Source organism: Netta rufina (assembly GCF_964035555.1).
Source record: "Netta rufina genome assembly, chromosome: Z".
NCBI classification, from domain to species: Eukaryota; Metazoa; Chordata; class Aves; order Anseriformes; family Anatidae; genus Netta; species Netta rufina.
The window spans coordinates 64,497,498-64,516,498 of record NC_140126.1 but is presented as its reverse complement, the minus strand read 5'-3'; the positions used below and the strand labels follow the sequence as shown (position 1 = coordinate 64,516,498).

At 37.1% G+C, this 19,001-nt stretch overlaps 1 protein-coding gene across 3 annotated transcripts in view; it reads right to left on the bottom strand.

Annotated features, from left to right (window-relative positions):
• DGKQ (diacylglycerol kinase theta) overlaps positions 1 to 19,001 on the bottom strand; it is an 89,233-nt gene that overhangs the window by 47,269 nt on the left and 22,963 nt on the right. For 2 of the 3 annotated variants that reach the window (XM_084305471.1, XM_084305472.1), the window contains exons 3-7: positions 12,350 to 12,449; positions 8,041 to 8,126; positions 7,182 to 7,307; positions 5,661 to 5,814; positions 2,165 to 2,233 (exon numbers count right to left, since the gene is read on the bottom strand). In XM_084305471.1, coding sequence (XP_084161597.1) covers positions 2,165 to 2,233; positions 5,661 to 5,814; positions 7,182 to 7,307; positions 8,041 to 8,126; positions 12,350 to 12,449 — 535 coding nt within the window. The remainder of the gene's footprint in view (positions 1 to 2,164; positions 2,234 to 5,660; positions 5,815 to 7,181; positions 7,308 to 8,040; positions 8,127 to 12,349; positions 12,450 to 19,001) is intronic. The other variant, XM_084305473.1, reaches the window with a different exon arrangement.

Genomic DNA, 19,001 nt, shown 5'->3' with positions numbered 1-19,001 from the left:
CTGGAGTGGGACTGCAGGTCACTGTGACCCACACGTCCACAGTGCCAAAAACTGGACTGACAGTGGGTGTACAAGCACCAGCAAACCTCTAGCTGGATTGACGTGCCTGCACGGTGAGTGGCCTGGGAGCCATGTGCATGTGTTTTTCTGTGGATGAGGCACCTGGAGATGATGACTACTGGAGGGACTAGGACAACCAGAGAAACTACAGGAGAGTCTGAGGGTGCAATGAGACTTGGAGTTCGTGTGTGTGTATGTGTGCATATATGCATGTACACAGATACCTAAACACACACACACGTGTATGTGTATACCCATATGCATGTAATATATGTATTCCCACATACACATGCACAAGTACACTCACACAAATATATATATCCCCACTAACAGATCTTCACCCTGCTCAGCCAGAGAGAAAAACAGGCTGAGCAACGAGTGTGCCTGATGTTGATCTGAGTGTCCATACGTATCTGTACATATGTAGTTGTTTCAAACGCATGTGTACACGTGGGTGTCTGCACATGCAGGTGCATGCTTGCTTATGTATAGCTTGTGGCTAGACCTGGGAACATGGAGCCACAGCAGCCTTACCTCTGCTGGGTACCAGATTTGGAGACCTCTAACACAACTTAACGAAAGCTTTCAAACATTTCATTTTTTTTTCCTGAATGCTTTGTTTTTAAAGAGTTAGAATCATTCCCTACCTAATGAGCTTTCTAATCATAGCAAAGACACTAGACTACACACTGACATCTGGTTTGTGAAAACGTATTAAGAGGAAGCAATTTCTTCTCTATTTAAAACATGAATAATGATTCCTTACATTTGCCTTGAAAATGTACCATCTATTGCTGCTTTCTCCAGTCCACAGAGGGATGTTGTACATGAAAAAAAGGACATGTTCAAGATTATATTGGGTTCCCAGTTTTCACATTTTTTTCCTTCTTTTGGGAAGGTTGTCTAAAGCTGAACTGTCCTGTACTAGTAGTTTTGAACAAACCAGCTGGAACGTCTGGATACTTAGTTTGTTCCCATTGACAGCCATGAGTAAGAGAAATAACCTTAGATGGCAAAGAACAACAGTCTTGACATTCAACCACTTATGTCATTTAAAACACAAGAGAATGCTGAAGGCTCATAGATAAAATGCAGTTAATCAGAGTTTGGTCCCATAATAAGGGAGTGTGGTTGTTCATCATAACTTCTTTATTAGTCATCAAGAGATTCCAGCTTCAAATTTTTAAAAGTGAAATAAGAGCACACTTGAGATCACTTCCATAACTCAGTTAACTGACTTAGACTTTTTTTTTTTTTTAATCCAAGCAACATTTTCAGAATTAGCTCATTGATTTTATAAGAACTTTAAACTAAAAAAAAAATAAATCATGGCTTGATTTGGAATTTCTGTTTTTACAGCAATCCATGCAAACACTTCAGGTAGCAAGTACTATGTTTTTCTAGTTACTAATAAGAATACAGCGAGTGGAATGCCCCAAGTTGTAGTCAGCTTCATCTTCTGAAAAATAAGAGTTTGGCTAATACCACTCCTGGAAAGATCCACAAGTACGAGACTTTAACTGCATAAGTTGCTGCCAGCCTGCATCAATCCTGACACAAAGGAATGCATTCATTTCTACTATGGCTGATGAAAACTAAAAATTCACCTGGTATCTTCAGCATGATTTGGATCCAGCTATCTTAAAGGAAAAAGGCTCTGAAATGATTTGCTGTCTGCCCTTTAAATTGGTTGCTATGTATGGATTTTTAAGATCATTCTTTCTTTCTTCAATTACCACGTTGAGAGAAATGGCTAGTTGAGATTTATGCAGCATGCTCTTTTCCAATGTAACTTAGCGCTAAAGTACTGACTAGCAGAAAGAAAGTTTGGAAAATCTTACTTTTCCAATTGATTTGACCAGGTAATGAACAGATTGTCATTCATGGCAATTTACCAGTAGAAAATAGAGATGCGATGATAAGACCCTGGATATTTGCTAAACCCAAATTTTGGACTCCAAACTAATATCTAGCATTAGAAGAAGGTCAATTTATTATTACTTTTTTTATACCTATATATATAAGGTAAAGCTAACTAAGATTATATGAGTAAAGACTGGAATGGGAATATTCACCACTTAATACTTACTAAAATTCTACTTACTTGAATCTGTTGAAATTTGGACATCTTTTGCTGACACCTGTGTTGACCCATCAACATCATCATCTTCATCTGTGGAAAAAAATGATTTTAGGGAAAGATTCTCTTTTATCTAACCTTTAAAAAAAAGTAGTTGCTGTGTAAGAATGGTTTCCATGGAAGAGTAATACAAAAAAATTCTAGTCAGACAAAAGAAGCACATTTTCTTCTAGCTATTTTAGAATAAAAATCTGTACTATAAAATTGTTAAAAAAAACAACACTGCATTGTCACATAACTATGGTGAAGGCATACATGAAAAGCTTCCGCTATCAACTTTAATATCACGACCCAGTGCATTTAATCTCTTTCTCAAGTTGTGACGTCTGCCTATTACCAAATTATACACGGTTTCCATGAATAAATTTCAAACCTATTGCTACTGCAGTAGCAGCTTTCCAGTAAAAAGTATGGGTATTACGCACATAATTTCTATAAATGAAAAACAGATTTGCAGACAAATGAAGAGAAACAAATAACTGCGCTCCAGAAGTGACCTCTGAAGGCAGCTCATATCTCTCACTAAAAGCTATAAATTAATGTCAGCTGATAACAGAGCATGTACAATCACATATAAAACTCAGAAAAGATGAAAAAAAGGTACTAAAATTTAAATTTGCTTCTCTGAAGACAACATCCTGACAACATTATCATTCCCAAGATAAGATCCATAAAGGAAGACCTTTATAAAGGAAGAGCAAATCCAAAAAGATGAGATATTTTTATTCTCTAAGGTCAGCAGTGTGCCACAAAAGCCAACCCAATGTATGGATGATATCATGATATTCATACTCCCACCCATTGAAATTGTCAGTCAGTTTTGACTGGGATGCAGACAGAGCTCCCAGAAGCCATAAGCCAGGCTACAATTTTATAAAAACTATGTCTTGCATGTGGGGGACAAGGCACACAAAACCAAGAAACAAAGAAAGAAGAAAAAAATTAAAGCCCTAAGATCTTCAGATCAAAAAACGTATTAGGGAAGTTAGAACTCTAATGGAGAAAAACCTTCCAAGAAGCAAAGAGGAGTAGTTAATAGGAGTCCTAAACTGGAGACCAGGTTTCTTACCAAACATTTATGTAATGCTTCAATAGACTGCAAAAAACATCAATAATAATGCTTTTGTGTTATATTTTTCAAACATACATATATATATATAAATATATATCATAGAATCATAGAATATCCTGAGTTGGAAGGGACCCTTAAGGATCATCAAGTCCAACTCTTGACACCGCACAGGTCTACCCAAAAGTTCAGACATAAATCACCTCAGTAAAAATCAAATTGAAAAACAATGTAAATACAAAAATAAGAAATAAAATAATTCATTGTTACTTCCAATATTTCCCTTTTTCTAAGCTTAGATGAAAAGGAACTGACCTCTTTCTTTTATGATTCTTTCTCACTCAGTCTGGATACCAGGGAAAGTACCACAAACAGCATCGTGAGACTGTGCATGTGAAGTTCTAAGAGTCCCCTTGAAATATGCTAAGACAAGAGCTCTGCAGGACAGGCATGCAATGGCATGTTTGAAACTTAAATTTCAAATGGAAGTTCACATTGTATTACACGCCCTTTCTCCTCCTGTCCCAGCACATGATACCATTATGATGTTACGCTCTTTCCTCCTTCAAAAAGCCCTCATCTCGTACGAGTTGCTTGTGTGTGTGCTTCCCCCTACTCTCAAAGAAGAGGCAGTTCCTGTAGTCAAACAGAGAATATTCTGATTTACATTTGCACTCTGGGGGGACCCATCATATCAGATCCTGCCTGATAGTCCCCACACTGAAAAGTAGTGGAAAGGAACCCTCACAGATGCATTCAGGTGAGCAAAGACCACAGTTTCTCTCTCACCATTTGATTCAGCATTGGGCTTGAGATGACTAGGTCTCTGAGGGCATACCAACAACTGACCAAGCCATCCACATAGCATTATTTCAGAAGAGCACAGGAGTACCTCCCCTACCCCTTTAGTCTGTCCCGGACCAGATTAGATCAGCTAATGACTGATCTTCATTGCATTCTTTCATTTCAAAGTACAAGGCATACATTTTTATTAAAGGAATGCAAAAAAAATTACTCCACAAAATGTGAATGTGTGTAAAACAAACTGGTACAGTTAGCATGTACCATATGTCCTGACATTGAAATCTTTCTTTTCAATCATTTGAAAAATGAAGGAAGAGACTAGAAGGCGCAGCTATAACCTTGGATTCTTTCACTCATGGTGGTCTGTATTCATTCTATTTAGAGGTAACTTAAAGAAAAAAAAAGTCCAAGTCCAACAAACTAAAAGAGCATGCTGCTGTTTAAAAGATAAACTTGGTTAACATCACAGATACACCAAAAGGGACTGTTAAAAAGGTTTGTGATTAACTTTTGTTAATAATAACACATCTTTACCTTCATTAAAGCTTTTGGGAAACTTGTTGAATACCTAACAATAAGCCTGAATCAAGATTCATAAGGAATCTCCCAGCAAATCCAAGTTCATCTGGATTGCATATTTCTGCTATTTCTTACGCTGGAAGCATAAAAGACTGCATCACCTTCAAGTATGTACTATACCTCACTTTCCCCTGAGGAACAATTTATTAGAAAGAAAAATAACTTACTGAAAAAAAAAAAAACACAGGCCAATGAACAAGCTCACAACATAAAGATTTCCTCCAGCCCTGCAGGCCTTTATAGTTCTGTACACCTAGCTTATGTAGGCTTAGGGCCATGCAGTTTATGTTGTAGCAGGACTGCTGCCATAGATTCTGCATATGCAAACACATGGCTCCTAGCAAATAACTGCCTCTGTGTGCACCAAAAGTTCAAAGCAGAAAGTTTAAGAACAACCTGTCAGGTTGAAAAAAGAACAGTTGCAAACATTTGGCTTTCAAGACCAATATTTTACCTACCTCATATTTACTTTGGTATTATTGTTAAGTACCAAAAGAAAAGCTTTACAAGAACGTAATTTAAGTATCAAACAAAAAATACTTTGGTAGTTCAAAAGAATTCTCTTTATCCTAAAGAGCTATTAAACAAACATACACTCTAGATGGCAGCAGAACATTATCCTGCTAAATATATGATTTCCTTTCAGCACAGAAATCTTACAAGGGCAGAACCCTCTCACCAAGTCAAAGAGGTAATTGAAAATATTTGCATATATCCAAGCCATATAAAAAACGTGTATTAGCAAGTGCTCGTCACAACAACAACACTAATCTACCACAAAAGTTTTTGCATTTTAGGTTTTTACTTTCTGCATGCTTATTATTGAAAGAACACTCTTCCAGTTGCTCAGTCTGCACTTAGAACCTGTATCCTGTGCCCTGATTTAGCAAAAAGTTATAGTATTGTCACAAAAGCCAGTGAAAATTAGCAATCATACACTCCAGTAAATTATAACACTGAGTTAAACACACTCATCAATTAGTTGCATTCAATTTTGAAAGCTTTTACCTGATTCTGCTTGCAAATTTTCTGATATTCGAAAACAATGCAGTTTGCTGAAGTTGCGAGAAAATAATTGCACGCAGCTTGGAGGAAGAATCATATTCCTTAATCTTCCAAAAGTACATTCTGGTGTGACAATTATGTAGCAAGCAGCATGAGCCTATAAATAGAAGCATCAATTAAGCACTTTGTGAAACACAGAGAAAGCAACTGTGTTTATAACAAAACATGTACTGGAACTGCAAAAGACAGGCTAGGACGTACAGACCTTTCATAAATCACTTTCATGAAATCAGTGATACATTTTTTCATTCTAGATTTTAATCTGCTCCATTAATTTTTAAAACAAACAATAATGGGAAGTCTTAACACATGAAGAAACTTCAAGTATTATAAATCGTCTCAATTAAATACTAAAGATTTTGAGCAGATATCTGGAGAAGATTACCATTTTGATCTCAAGCCCTGGATCTTCTGATCTATATGAATATTTATTGGGGTAGATGGGAAATGTAGGCAGGTTAGACTGACAAACTTTTAAATAGAAAAAAAAAATTTAGAACTTCTTACACTTGCTTGCAAGCCCCTGCTTGCAGATTCTGAGATAAGATGTTTGGAGTTTTATTTCAAGACTTGACTGGTTTGTTTCTGCCTCTGTATTTGTCCTAGATCTATCTTCACTGAATATGCATGCCTTTATAACTGTGGCCATGTAGCACGTTATAGTTGTTAGGCTGTTTTCAAAGACAGCTCCTGCCACCTCAGGAATTATGAATCAGATTACAAATACAAAAAACACTATTTTTACGATATAAAAAAATTAAATGATTCAAATCATATCTGAAATACACAAGACTTTCATTTTAAACAATTATTACATAGTGTGCCTCATCTAGAATTACGTGGCAAATTAATGATTTAATTTACCAGACAAACGTCTCTGCTTGCACCCCATCTGGCACTACTTTGGTCTGTAACTATATTTCAGCAAGAGGTAGTATTCAGTGGATGGACCAATTCTTATCTATGCAGAAGACTGGCTTTCATAAGGATCACTGAAAGTTACCATCATGCTGCACAAGTCATGGGAAAGACAGAAACCAATATTCACTACTAACACAAAATTACAGGTTGAGACTATTCTACACCGAAAGAGGAATATGCATGCTAGAATGGCAAGGTGAGCCTTTGACTTTTCAGAATTCATGTGATTTAAAAGAACTTTGGATTTTGCACAGCAAAATTAACTGCAAGCTTATAAGCTGCAATATTTAAGGATTAGTCTCTATTAAATTTAAATTCCATTGATTTCACATAAAGTTTAACTGAGATTTTGCAAATTGCTTATTCTGGTGATTAATGGGGAAAAAAAGAATTCACACATTTCCTATTTAATTAATGAATGAATATATACACTGACAAATATTTGTGTATATATATATAGATATATACACACACACACACATATATTTCTTATGTATATATATATATATGGTTCCCACAAATACACCCAACAGCACAACATACCAGAATGCCACACCATTCACATCTCATGCCAGACAGCACCTCAGAAGAGCCACAGGTTTTTTTGCAAACTTCGCAACGAGCACCTGAAGGAAGGTTTCCCTCCCTCCAGTGGTGATGGTAAGTATCCTGGTAGAACACATCACAACTTAGCATTACACCAGACAACAGGTACAGAAGTATCTTCAACCTAACTTTAAAATGAGCAATTCAAACAGCTCTGAGAAAACGGCAACACAGACCAGGCCATTAAATATTTTCTTAATAAAAATAAAACCCTGAACAATCCTACATCTCACGAGAAGACCTTACCAAATGGCCCAAAAATTTAGTACATAATGCTTCATCTTTGGAGTCCACCAAAACCAATTATTCTTAAAAAAAATCCTGAAAGATCAATATTATACATATACTTTACACTGAGAACCTGGGAAGTCTTGCCTCAGACAGACTGTAGGAAGACTAAGGGATGTGACGGTGTTTACCAGGGATGCACGGCATCCAACAGCTCAAAAAAAAAAAAATCCATATCAGCTTCTGCAATGCAAGTGTTTAGAAAGATGATGGATTTTGTTTTTTTCTTTTTTAATTAGTGTGTTGTAAACATTGCACAGACTTCTCAGCAAGACTTCTATAAACCTCAAAAATAGAGATGTTTATCAGAATTTATGTTCATCTCACTATCTGCAGTACATTCTAAAGCCACAAAAATGTCTTTCCACAAAGCAGCAGCAAAAGTGCTTTGATAATTGTCAGCACGTGGAAAAAAAAAAAAAAAAAAAAAGGTCAGAAAAAGGTCTTCTCCCCTGCCTCTAGCCTACAAGGTGTGACCGCTTTCTGCTGCAGATGTGCTCACACTTACCTGGTCCTGGTGCCCATCCTGGTGACACTGCCGGCAGTCACTACAAGCAAACAGGATACAATCTGTGTGGACGTGTAGCTCACAAACTAAAAGATGAAAACAAGAAAACTTCTTTAAGTCAAAATCCATTGGTTTCTGCTGCTCTTCCCTCTCTCCCTTCCTCCAGGACTTCTTCCATTACCTTTCTGCATGGCATTTTCTTCCCTTCATGCTCTTTTTTGTTCAGCAAAGACAGACAATAAAAGAAGTTTATCAGCACAACCTTGTGTGTAGCTCAATTTCCTTTGTGTTAAACTAATGCAGCAAATTCAAGGAAAGGCTGAGCTAATTTTGCTCATAGCTACCTGCTGTATTTCCTCCAGTACAGTAAGCTGAAACTGTAACAACTGTTTAGCTTATTACAGCTTTGTCTCACTACTTCATGGGAACAGCTGCCTACTCTAACATTATCACTTCTGAAGTCTACTTTGATTTAATCAAAACCAAAAAACTGAACGGTAGAAGTATTAACAGAGGAAAGTTTTCCTTCTGTATCCAAACATCAAGCCTTGAGCGCAAGATAATGTTCTTCACGAACTCGGACTTGTCTGTGCCATTGTTGCACACTGTAAATTACCATATCATTGTCAGGAAAAGGAAAACAATACTTTTTTTTTTTTTTCAGAGCATTCTCCCAAGTAAGCTTCACACTGTCTACCTGTGAGATACTTTACCTGGAAGAAGTTTCAGTGGAGACTGTTGAGCATTTTGTGTTATTTATTTATCGATTTTGGATAAAGTACCTTCATTTCTTAAAAACTGACTTGAAATATCAGATATCAAGAAAAATATAACTAAAAGACCTCAACACTCAGCTTTATTATTGAAATAGTTCAGAAAGTTCTCTAAGAAACTCAAACAGATGTATGAAAAAATACATTAAAGTCAGAGGCAGGAGTCAGATTCTCCAACTATTTTTTTTTTTCTCCTGTTCTGCTCAAACGGGTTATTGCTCCAAGGATGTCACAATAATCTGAAGACTTTAACCTGAAGATGGGAAGGTGCTAATCACGAATGCTATCCATGCTACCTGAAAGCATTCTGAAAACAGTATAAAATCATCTAGAGCATAACAACTCGTTTTGAAATCACTCTCCAAGATCTAGAAAAAAGTGACCACACGAACACTGTTTTAACTCTAATTATGCAGAAAAACACGATCTACCACCACATCAAAGCACAGACTGTCCTAAGGGTTTGCTATCTCAACCACAGATGTTCATGTACAGTTTCTCATACAGTGGATCTTTACCAAGCTCAAGAATCTTACATGCAGCTGTGGCAAGGTCTGTCCTCAGCTCATACTTCTCCTCAAACCATACTCATAGAAGAAACAGGAATATTTTACAGTTTTGTAGATTGAGCTACTAGGCAAGCTAGATGCTTTGAGTTATACCGTCAATAATAGTGAAAGTTTCTGTAGACCAAATTATAGTTTCAAGAAATTACCAAAAAGATTTTTTTTTTTTTTTAATCACTGTCTGCAAACACAAACACACACTGCCCTTTAACATACTGTGTAAGAATACAAAAGGTTTTTCTCTCCCTCCCACCCCGAGCTTTTCTTTCCCTTACCCTCCTGCTGCTACTAACAGGTACCCCAATTCATAATTAGAACAAAAATGTGTGCGTGTGAAGAGCAGGAGTGTCACAGGAGTTAAACCCTTAAGATAGCTATCCCACTCGCTGGAAAGATAAAGTTGTCAGAATGTAAAGATCAATTCAAATCAGAGTGTCTCCAAAAAAAATTAAAAATCTACGCAGTTCTTTAACTCATAAAAGAATGAAGGTTTTCTGTTCAAGTTAATAGGGAATGTGTTGTGAATTCCTTTCTATTTGCCAAAAAACTTGATTTATTTCAGATATATAACTTGGCAGCACAGCCTTTAAAATGTTAAATGCACTCCTCAAAAAATGAAAATCTATCCATTACGTAAAAGTTCACAAATAATTTTCTGCTCCTGGTTGATGCTTAAAAAGAAAGTTTTAAAAAGGATCTAGCACTAAAAAATGCTTGGGTTAGTCCATTTTTTCCCTCTTTCCCTCCCCCCCCCCCCCCCCCCCCCCCCAGTCCTTCTTGGAAAGAAAAGAAAGAGGAACATTCAACATCCTGAGTTCAGGTTCAACTGTTACTCATGAATTCTACAGCAAAAACTGCAATCCAAAGCAACTAATAATCATCAGCAGAGTTTGGATTACAAGTATTACATTTCTTGCCATCCAAGCATATGTATTTATATCACAAGGTGTTACAATGCATGTATGCTCATTTCTGAGAACAGATGCCCCACAAGCATCCACAGTGTGTAGCACTTACCTAAAAACTTTTCTTTCAACTAGTATTTTATTGTAAGATATGGAGACCAAACCAAGTTATGTAAATTATTTTAAAAGTACATCTAATTATGTCAATCACTTAGAACAGGTAATTTCATCTTAGCTCTGCTTTCCATCTTAGTTATAGCAAATATTCCAAGAAAAGTTCTTTAATCTCAATGTCAGAATACCAACACACAATATTTTACATTAAGCATAATTGTTAGAAGTATGCAAAAGGACAAGTCTAATGCCTACCTTTGAATTTAAAACTTTACAGCTTAAACCAGCTGATTTCTAAAACAAATTCTACAAATATTTTAGAAAAGCAGAGGAAGGCTCTCTTACATTTCATTAACCTCAACTGTGCTTTATAAACTACATTTTTTAAAAGTATCAAAGAAACAAGCTTAGAGTTATTAGTATTCAGAACACAGAATAGTAAAGTCACACCACACAAAACAAAAAATCCATTTAATCCATATTAGGAACACAACTCAGAACCTTCAATGAACCAGGAAAAGCATCTGGGCATTTCTATTACCTAATTATAACACGTGACTTCATGTGTTTCTTGTTTAAAAACATTTCTTGTTTAGAAATGTCTGAAAAAATAAATATCCACTTGCAATGGGTTCAAAGCTGATAAAATATAACAATTAAGATAGTAAGAACAAAAAGTCAAAATTTAGAAAGCTTTAACTAAAATAGACCACTAAACCATGGCCATTTTCAAGAATTAAGAAGACATAGCTAGTGAAAATTTTCTCTCTCTTTTTTTTTTTTTTTTTTTTTTTTATGTTTACTTCATGCCACACTGAGTTCTGAAACTTATTAAGACAAGTCACTGGAAAAAACTCTGTGATATCTGTATGTCTTTGACCATCCCACTGAAGCAGCCAATTCACATGGTAACTGTATTAAATGACAGATTCCAATCAGTTGGTGAGATAAATTTTAGATTCATTATGCAACTCACCAGAAAAAAAGCAGAAGCAAAAACACTGCACCGTTTTAAGTCCAAATACTCTGATGAGAGAAACATTTACCCTACACATACACCTAAGCAACCACATCAAATGAGACATTATCTTTAGCATAACTGCAATTCTGAAAGCAGTTCTGAATTGGTTCTTCTCTCATTAGACTCCTTTGCCTCCTTCACTTTTTTTTTTGTTTTGTTTTTAAACAGCTCGCTGGCAACATTTATTTAAAATACTAAATTCCACTGAACCTTACAACAACAACAAACCAAGTGCTACTAGAAATTTAGGACAAGACAGTCAAGGGAGAATTAAGGAGCTGCCTCACAACAAAATCAGTGAAGTATTTGTGCCAACATATATTTCAAATTAATGGAACCTGAAATAGTGTTTGGGTGATTTATTTAATCATTGTTGTTTTTCTTTCTTTCTTTCATTTTTTTTCCCAGAGAATGTATGTTAGAACACTCTAAACAGTACTATTTTGACAAATAATGTTTTAAAGTATCTTTCCACCTAATGCACCTCCATCCCCGTTACAAGCAACAGACGTCTGAGTCTAGTGACACAGAGAGAAGTTATATTCAAGCTGTATTTCTATTCTTTTGTAGAGATGGGAAGGTTTTAGGTACATGAACACCTGGTATCTCCCGTAACAACAGCTTCCACTGGAAACAGAAAAAAAAATAATACTTCAACAGAGTGAGTCTTTGTCGGAACGGCTTCTCATTCTTTACACATCTCAGGCATGGGCTCAGAGCACACCATGAACACGACAGACCTGTGGTGCCTTAACTTGAGGTACACATTTCCACTGTCAGTGAGTGGATAACACAATACGGAAATCTTTCAGACACAGTAAAGGCGTTGTGGCACATATGTACCTACACACCCAAGATACGCACCGTAAGAAAAGCATATGCTACTGGATAACATACAGATGGCTACGCAAGTAGGGCTTTGTAAGTTACCTTCACATCGAAAAGCAGGTGACTCTAGTGACTTTCTGCACACAGTGCAAAACTTTCTTTTGTAATGTCCTGGAGGCCCAAAACAGTGTGCAACTGGAACCTGCCAAAGAAGAACATGTGAAACATTATCAGCTGCAGCTTTCCAAATGGCAGTTACAGCTCATAGAAACTGCTGTATCATGCAGGATAGGATAGCATATACGATGTGAACTCAAGTAAGCCTTAGAACAAATATTTTAAATACCTATTTTTTTTTATAGATATACACATATACATGATATATATATTTTTAAGTGCTAGTCAGCTTCCCAATGATTCACAGTACCGTGAATGCAAAGGTTTCCTTTGGGTTCATTGCCATGCAATGTATCTGGAACCTCTGCTCCTCTCTCAAGTGTTCTTAAATGAATCAAGGACCATTAAACAGTAACAGCCATATATTATATATACACCCTCACACAACATGCCCTAAAGACACATTCAGGACAGTTTCTAGAAGTGTGATGCCGCCACAGTCCAGTATCCTCCACAAGTTTTTCACCTATTCTCCAAATATAACTCTGCCAACTGGCTGGATGGTAAAGAGATTAATCTCCAAACTACATCTGTACTGCTGTTCCTGGTGACTCTGTGTTGAAAAGATGTGTTTCAATATCCCCTTGGTAAGAGCTGTACCAACAGTTTTGGCAAGTTTATTTCTTGTATGATCTTTCCTTATCCTAAAAAGATAGGTGTTTTCTTGATTAATATCAAAGATACATTAATATCTTGATTATTAAATGGTAACATTTTAAGGTGGAGGCAAAAGGGAACAATGGAGGAAAGAAGAAAAATTAAGAAGAAATACATTTGAGCTTTATACTTCTTCTAGAGACCACTCTTCCTAAAAGATGCACAGCTCTGTCAAGACTGACATCCACATTAGAAGGAAGAAGCGTAACTGCATCTTTAAAATGCCAGAACCCAAATAACTTCCATAAAATTATGCTGTGATTAAGGCTAATAACTTTTTTAATCTTTCAAATTTCACATTTTGTATCTCACAAGCCCTTTGGACAAACATATCAGATTTATCTTCTGTTTCTTGCATCACAAAAAAAAATCAACCAACCAAGCAACCAAAAACTTGTGAAGGCTAAAACATGGTTTATTTAAGCATGAAATTAAATTAATCATTCCCAGAAAAAGATTAGGAAATAGAGACATAAGGTACACATAGTTCGAGACACTTTCTTTTCCTCCTAGATCCGTGAGTAAACAGTCCTCCGAGGTTATTGAGAAGGGTATGAAAATTTTCCTTGTAGATTAGGGTTTTCTTATGAACCACCAGTGGCAAATCTGACACGTGCTGGCCACACAAAATTGGAGGACCTAAAATGTCCCTTTTGGTTATAAAATTCTAGTTCCCACCCACATTTCTGCCTTTGAAAGCATAGGCACAGTTACACTAAACAATCCTGTACTTTGAGTATGTTCAACGAAATAAGCAAGATAAAGTTTTTCCAGATGTAACATGAGGGGAAAAGAAGACTGCTCGAAGTTTAATCAATAGATTTATCAAGAGAGACTTTCTTTAGCTCTGGAGTGCTCAGTAACCTGCTTTGGACACCCCGCATGGACTTGCAATCCCTTCAACAACTGGTGTTTGAAATACAGAGACCTTTTCTCTCCCTGGCCTTGAGTCTGGCTATTTTATCTTCGAACTGGCATAGAAATGCAGGCTTTTCATTATTGTCATAGTGTTTAATAAGCAAGAGAAGTTCTGCTGAAGAAAAAGGACACTCCATAGATCAAAGCAGAGTTTTGTGTAAAGCAGTGATTAATCTGGAAAGACTGCAGAATAGGACTTTGACTGGAGACAAACTTATCCATGGTCTGACCATACTTATCTAGAAGACTCAAGGGAAAGCGACAAAGTCTAAATCCTGCAGTTATTCAAACCCTGGTGACAATCTTCTAAAGACTCAAGTCAGTGCCAAAGATAAAAGAACAACATACTGATTGAAACACTGGATGTGGAAAAAATAAATAAATAAAAATAAATCAATTCCTTCAATTTCTTACTTTTGGGAACAAGGGAAAGCAGCTTTGTTTATTACAAGCAGTCCTTCTAACTTGCTTTAGAAATTACAGGTACAAAACTGCTGCAGAGCCTGGTGGGAAATGGGATGGGAGTAACATGGAAGAGAAAATGGAAAAGAGCAAGTACAACATAACGAGCTCATCAATCACAGGCTATTTTTCCGAGCAATTTACCACATTTCTTTTGTTGTTGAACGAGTTCCAAGCACCCAATATATAAACAAATCAAAACTCTTAGACTTGGAAAGCCAGCGAATCAACATGTCAGAATATGAAATGTTATCTATTATTCTTTAATTTATATCCACCTGTATAAGTACAGCAAGCTACAGACACACAAGGGGGCTTAAAGAGAGAAAGTTAATAATTGATGAGAGTTAAAAACTTCTTTTCCAATTCAATTCCTTAAATTACTTTATGCAAACCACAAAAATCGATTCCCAGAGAAAGATACAGAAAATTTCTGCTAGTAATACCATTAAATGACATTTAGTATCGATCAGAAGTCCATCAACAGAAAGTATAATGTTAACACTCTGGCATAAGCTCCAGAATGACCTTGTACTGATGTACAAGATGTTCCTAGTCTCCATTTTGTTTCCTGCCATCTGTTAAGAAATCCAAAGCATTAGTGTTACACATTTCTATAAAAGCTCATTTCAGCTTGCAGTAAGATTCGGTTCTACAGAAATCTAAAGCTTACAGATTCTAACCCCCTTCAGTGCAATCTGTGTGAGTGCTTAGCACAAGACCATGCAATCACATCACACAGAAAGAACAGCAACAAATGCATCATCAGCAACAAATTACTCCAAACTTTGGAAGAAAAACACGGGAAATAACTTTAAAAATTGTTCCTCATTCTGAAATGCCACGGAGTGTCAAGCACACGGTGAACAGCAGATCATCAGTTTAATGTGTTTTTCCACTGAAGTGCAATCACAATGTACAGAGCAGCCCAGCTGCCACCCGAACCATCTCACAGACCTGCCTCAGGCCAGGTCAAGTACTACTTGTCTGCAATCTTCCAGATACCTCAGTAGGGGAAGAACACAAATGCCTATTCTTTACCCAGCTGCAGATGCTATTCCACCACCTGAGGCAAAAAGATTTTAGCCTGAATCTTGAAAAAAAATGCCCCCCAGCTAGTCACAGATCCTTCATGGACAGATCTTTCATTTGCTTGAAGCCTCTCCGCTTCATTAATGAAAGGTCTTTATTTCTGCAACACAAGTACTCTGCATTTTGCACTGTATTTCTACTTTTTCCTTTTATGGACAAAGCCAGTCAATTGCTCTTTGTGTCCAAACTGAAGATCTTCCTTTGTGCACCCCATGTATCAGTCGGTGTTACAAAGGAACTTTAAGTACACACTCCACTTGCAAGGTTTGAAATCGGGTGTGAATGCAAAGAGAAGCAGTATCATAGGACAGCAGAGGAAAGAAATTTCAATATTCAGAATTAGTTATCAAAATGTTAATTGGTGCTAATGCAAGGAAAGAATGCACACATCAATTGCCTTCTGAAACAGTGCAGCTGGGGGCCAAGTGTTGGAATTTAGGGACAGACCTACCTGCTAAGATCAGATCAGCCTGAGTCCAGCAATTTCTATGACAGGCACCCTGTTAAAAAGCCCACATACCACTATAGCGAAGCCTATAGCCAAATAAAAGGGGAAGAAGAAAGAGAACAAAGAACTTTCCCCCAAAATGGTTTTCATAATGCATGAAAGAGGAAAAATATTAAGCACACATTTTTTTGCTTTCAAATTCATGTTACACATCTAACTCTTGGCTTCCTCCCCAGAAAAGCACTTACATACAAGAGGGACAGGACAAAAAGTCCCTTGACAGATGCACATGAAATATACAATAATTTTAAGATGAGACTTAACAGTAGTAAGGCAACCAGCTTATTTACAAACACTGCATTTCAGCAGGTCTTCTACAGCTCTCTGGTAATGAGAAGCAGTAGAAGAAGCTCACCGAGAATCCACTGAAGCATTTTTCCCCATGTAAAAGACATAACACCTGCAACTAGTATATAGGAATGACTCTCCAAAATTGTGTTCTGATTTTTTTTTTCTCTTCTGCTCTCTTGAAGCAATCACAGAAAAATCCATCTGACAGTTGAATGAGACTGCGAGAATTTATAATTCCAAGGCAAGTGAAGCGGTAACCAAGCTTTGATGATCTCCATCTCCCATTTTGTCAGGGCTTCCCACTGCTTCTTGGGTAGGGAGAAAGAGGTAAGGAGGGAAAAGAAACAGGAGAGAGGTTGTGTCCCAGTGCAGTATCCTTTCAGCTGCAGAAGAATTAGGTGCTGCTGCTGCACGTCTACTAACTGCCCAAATCAGAATAGATTATCAGAAGTGTTGGCGTATTTACCCTAACCTGCGTGACCTTTCCTCTCTGCTACTTTCAATTTTTCTGTCAGATCATGAGAAATACAGGAACTGACCCACACAGCCAACTGCACACATGTGAACGCAGCACCCAGACAGAGAGGCTCGGGTCAGCAAACAGGAGCAACAACGCCTGCTGCTCCCAGCAGAGACCTCTGTGAGCTCCACAACCTCATTCAGTATCACAACCTCTAAAAGCAGCAGCTATCCAAGCTCAGAACCACAAAGCCACATTTTATTTTTAGCATAAAAACCTTCACAAGAAGCTGATGGCCTCAACCAGCATGTTTCCACTCCAGACAACCTGGCTTTAAGAACAAAGGCACTTAGGGACATTTTGCAAACAGTTTATCAACCCTTCTTGAAGTGGAAACGTTTAGAAAACATTACAGCAATGCCCAACACAAAAACAAATTGAGGAAAAACAAGTATCATAAATGTCCAACTTCACTAAAACTACTTGTATTATACTCTCGTTTATATTTAGTGTTCGAAGTACAGCTATATACAACCACCCCTCACTTACATGGCAAATTTAAGAGGCAAAAATTTGTGACTCATTGTTACCTAACAAAGGAAAAGAAAACCTTGCATTTCACATGCAGTCAAACAGATTTTGTTTTCATTGTTATTTTGTCTTTTGTTTGGACTTTTTTTTTTTTTAAACACATGCCTCAGAGTAGGCAAATACCTATGGGAATGTAGGGAGGAGTGTGTTTAAACTTAGATAAGTTGCAGAGACCTCAGCAGTGGAACAAATCTTGCAAACCATAAAAAAAACAGGCTTGCTCAGAAGACCAATCTGTGAAGTTTCATTTTGAAACATCATGACCTGGATCCAGTCTGGAACACCGAGTGCAGGTGAGAATGATTAGTAATAGCGCAGGAAAACTCCTTAGGGCAGCCTAAAGAGCAAACTCATTAAGAATTATCTGAGACTGGATGTAGCCATGGCATGCTTGCAACCGTGTGGGCCTTTACTTGACCCTAGGAAGGAAACCCTACTCTCAGGAATGAAAGTTTCCATGAAATGTCTGCTGAAAAATGATTCTCTGACAGTTTGGCTTAGTACTCAATGACATACAGTCTGATGAGCTTTAGCGATTGCCCTCTTCTCTAGATGAAATCCAGGGGATTAAAAAAAAATAAAAAAATCTGATTTCTGTAACACACTGAATATTAACATGCTAGAAGGAAGTATCAGAAAAAAATCCTACCTGTGATCCCTCCTACACTGGACCTTTTAATAAAAAGATACACTCAAGTTATCTGAAAGCACCCAGAGATTAAGAAAATAAACTCTGCACACATTCTATAAATGACCATCATTCACTTTTTGCTCTGTTTTGTTTTTGAAGCAAGTGCCAAATTCAACATTTACTTCGACAGAACTTGCATGCAAAACAACATCTCCCATATGTCAGACTTCACTTCCACAGAAGACCAGGATTAATGCAACCTGGATGACTATGTCAAGGATGACAAGCCTGTCTAGAAAGAATAGCGCAATGCTGTGTTTTTGAAACATAATCATTACAACTTAACATGGATAAGGCAGACGACTTCACAGCTAAATTTGGCAACGCTGAACAGCAAACAGTCTTGAGAGCAGACAACAGCACTCCTAAGTTCCACTGCACAGTAAGATTACTCAGATTTGATGTGTAAACGAAGAACAATTAGATCAAATGTATGTGTTGGGGCAAGTAGGGAACAGGAACTGGCAAGGGAACAAAACAAACCCCTAAACTGATGCCCATGACTGGTGAAAGTAGGACCATTAATGTATTTCAGTGCATGATGTTCAACATGCAAAAGCACAGCAACAAGTACTATTCTGAACAATAAATTATATGTAGAGCAAATTTACAAAAGAAGAAGTCAAAAATGTTCAGAAGTTTGGCTCTGAACTTAATGAATACTTCTAAATTAGATGTGTACTATGCCCCTAACGATCCCTCTGCTGTGTGACTCATCATTCCTTTTCCCATGCCACAATTGACTGCCAGCATACTGGAACAGTAAAGATGCTAATTCTTAGTAATAACATTTCTCACCACCTACATGTCCCTTCACTGGGGTTGGAAGAATAATAGCAATATTTCTTATTCTTTCACTGGCGACATTCTGTGCATCAGCCAACTTTTTCCCAATCTAAATTACACC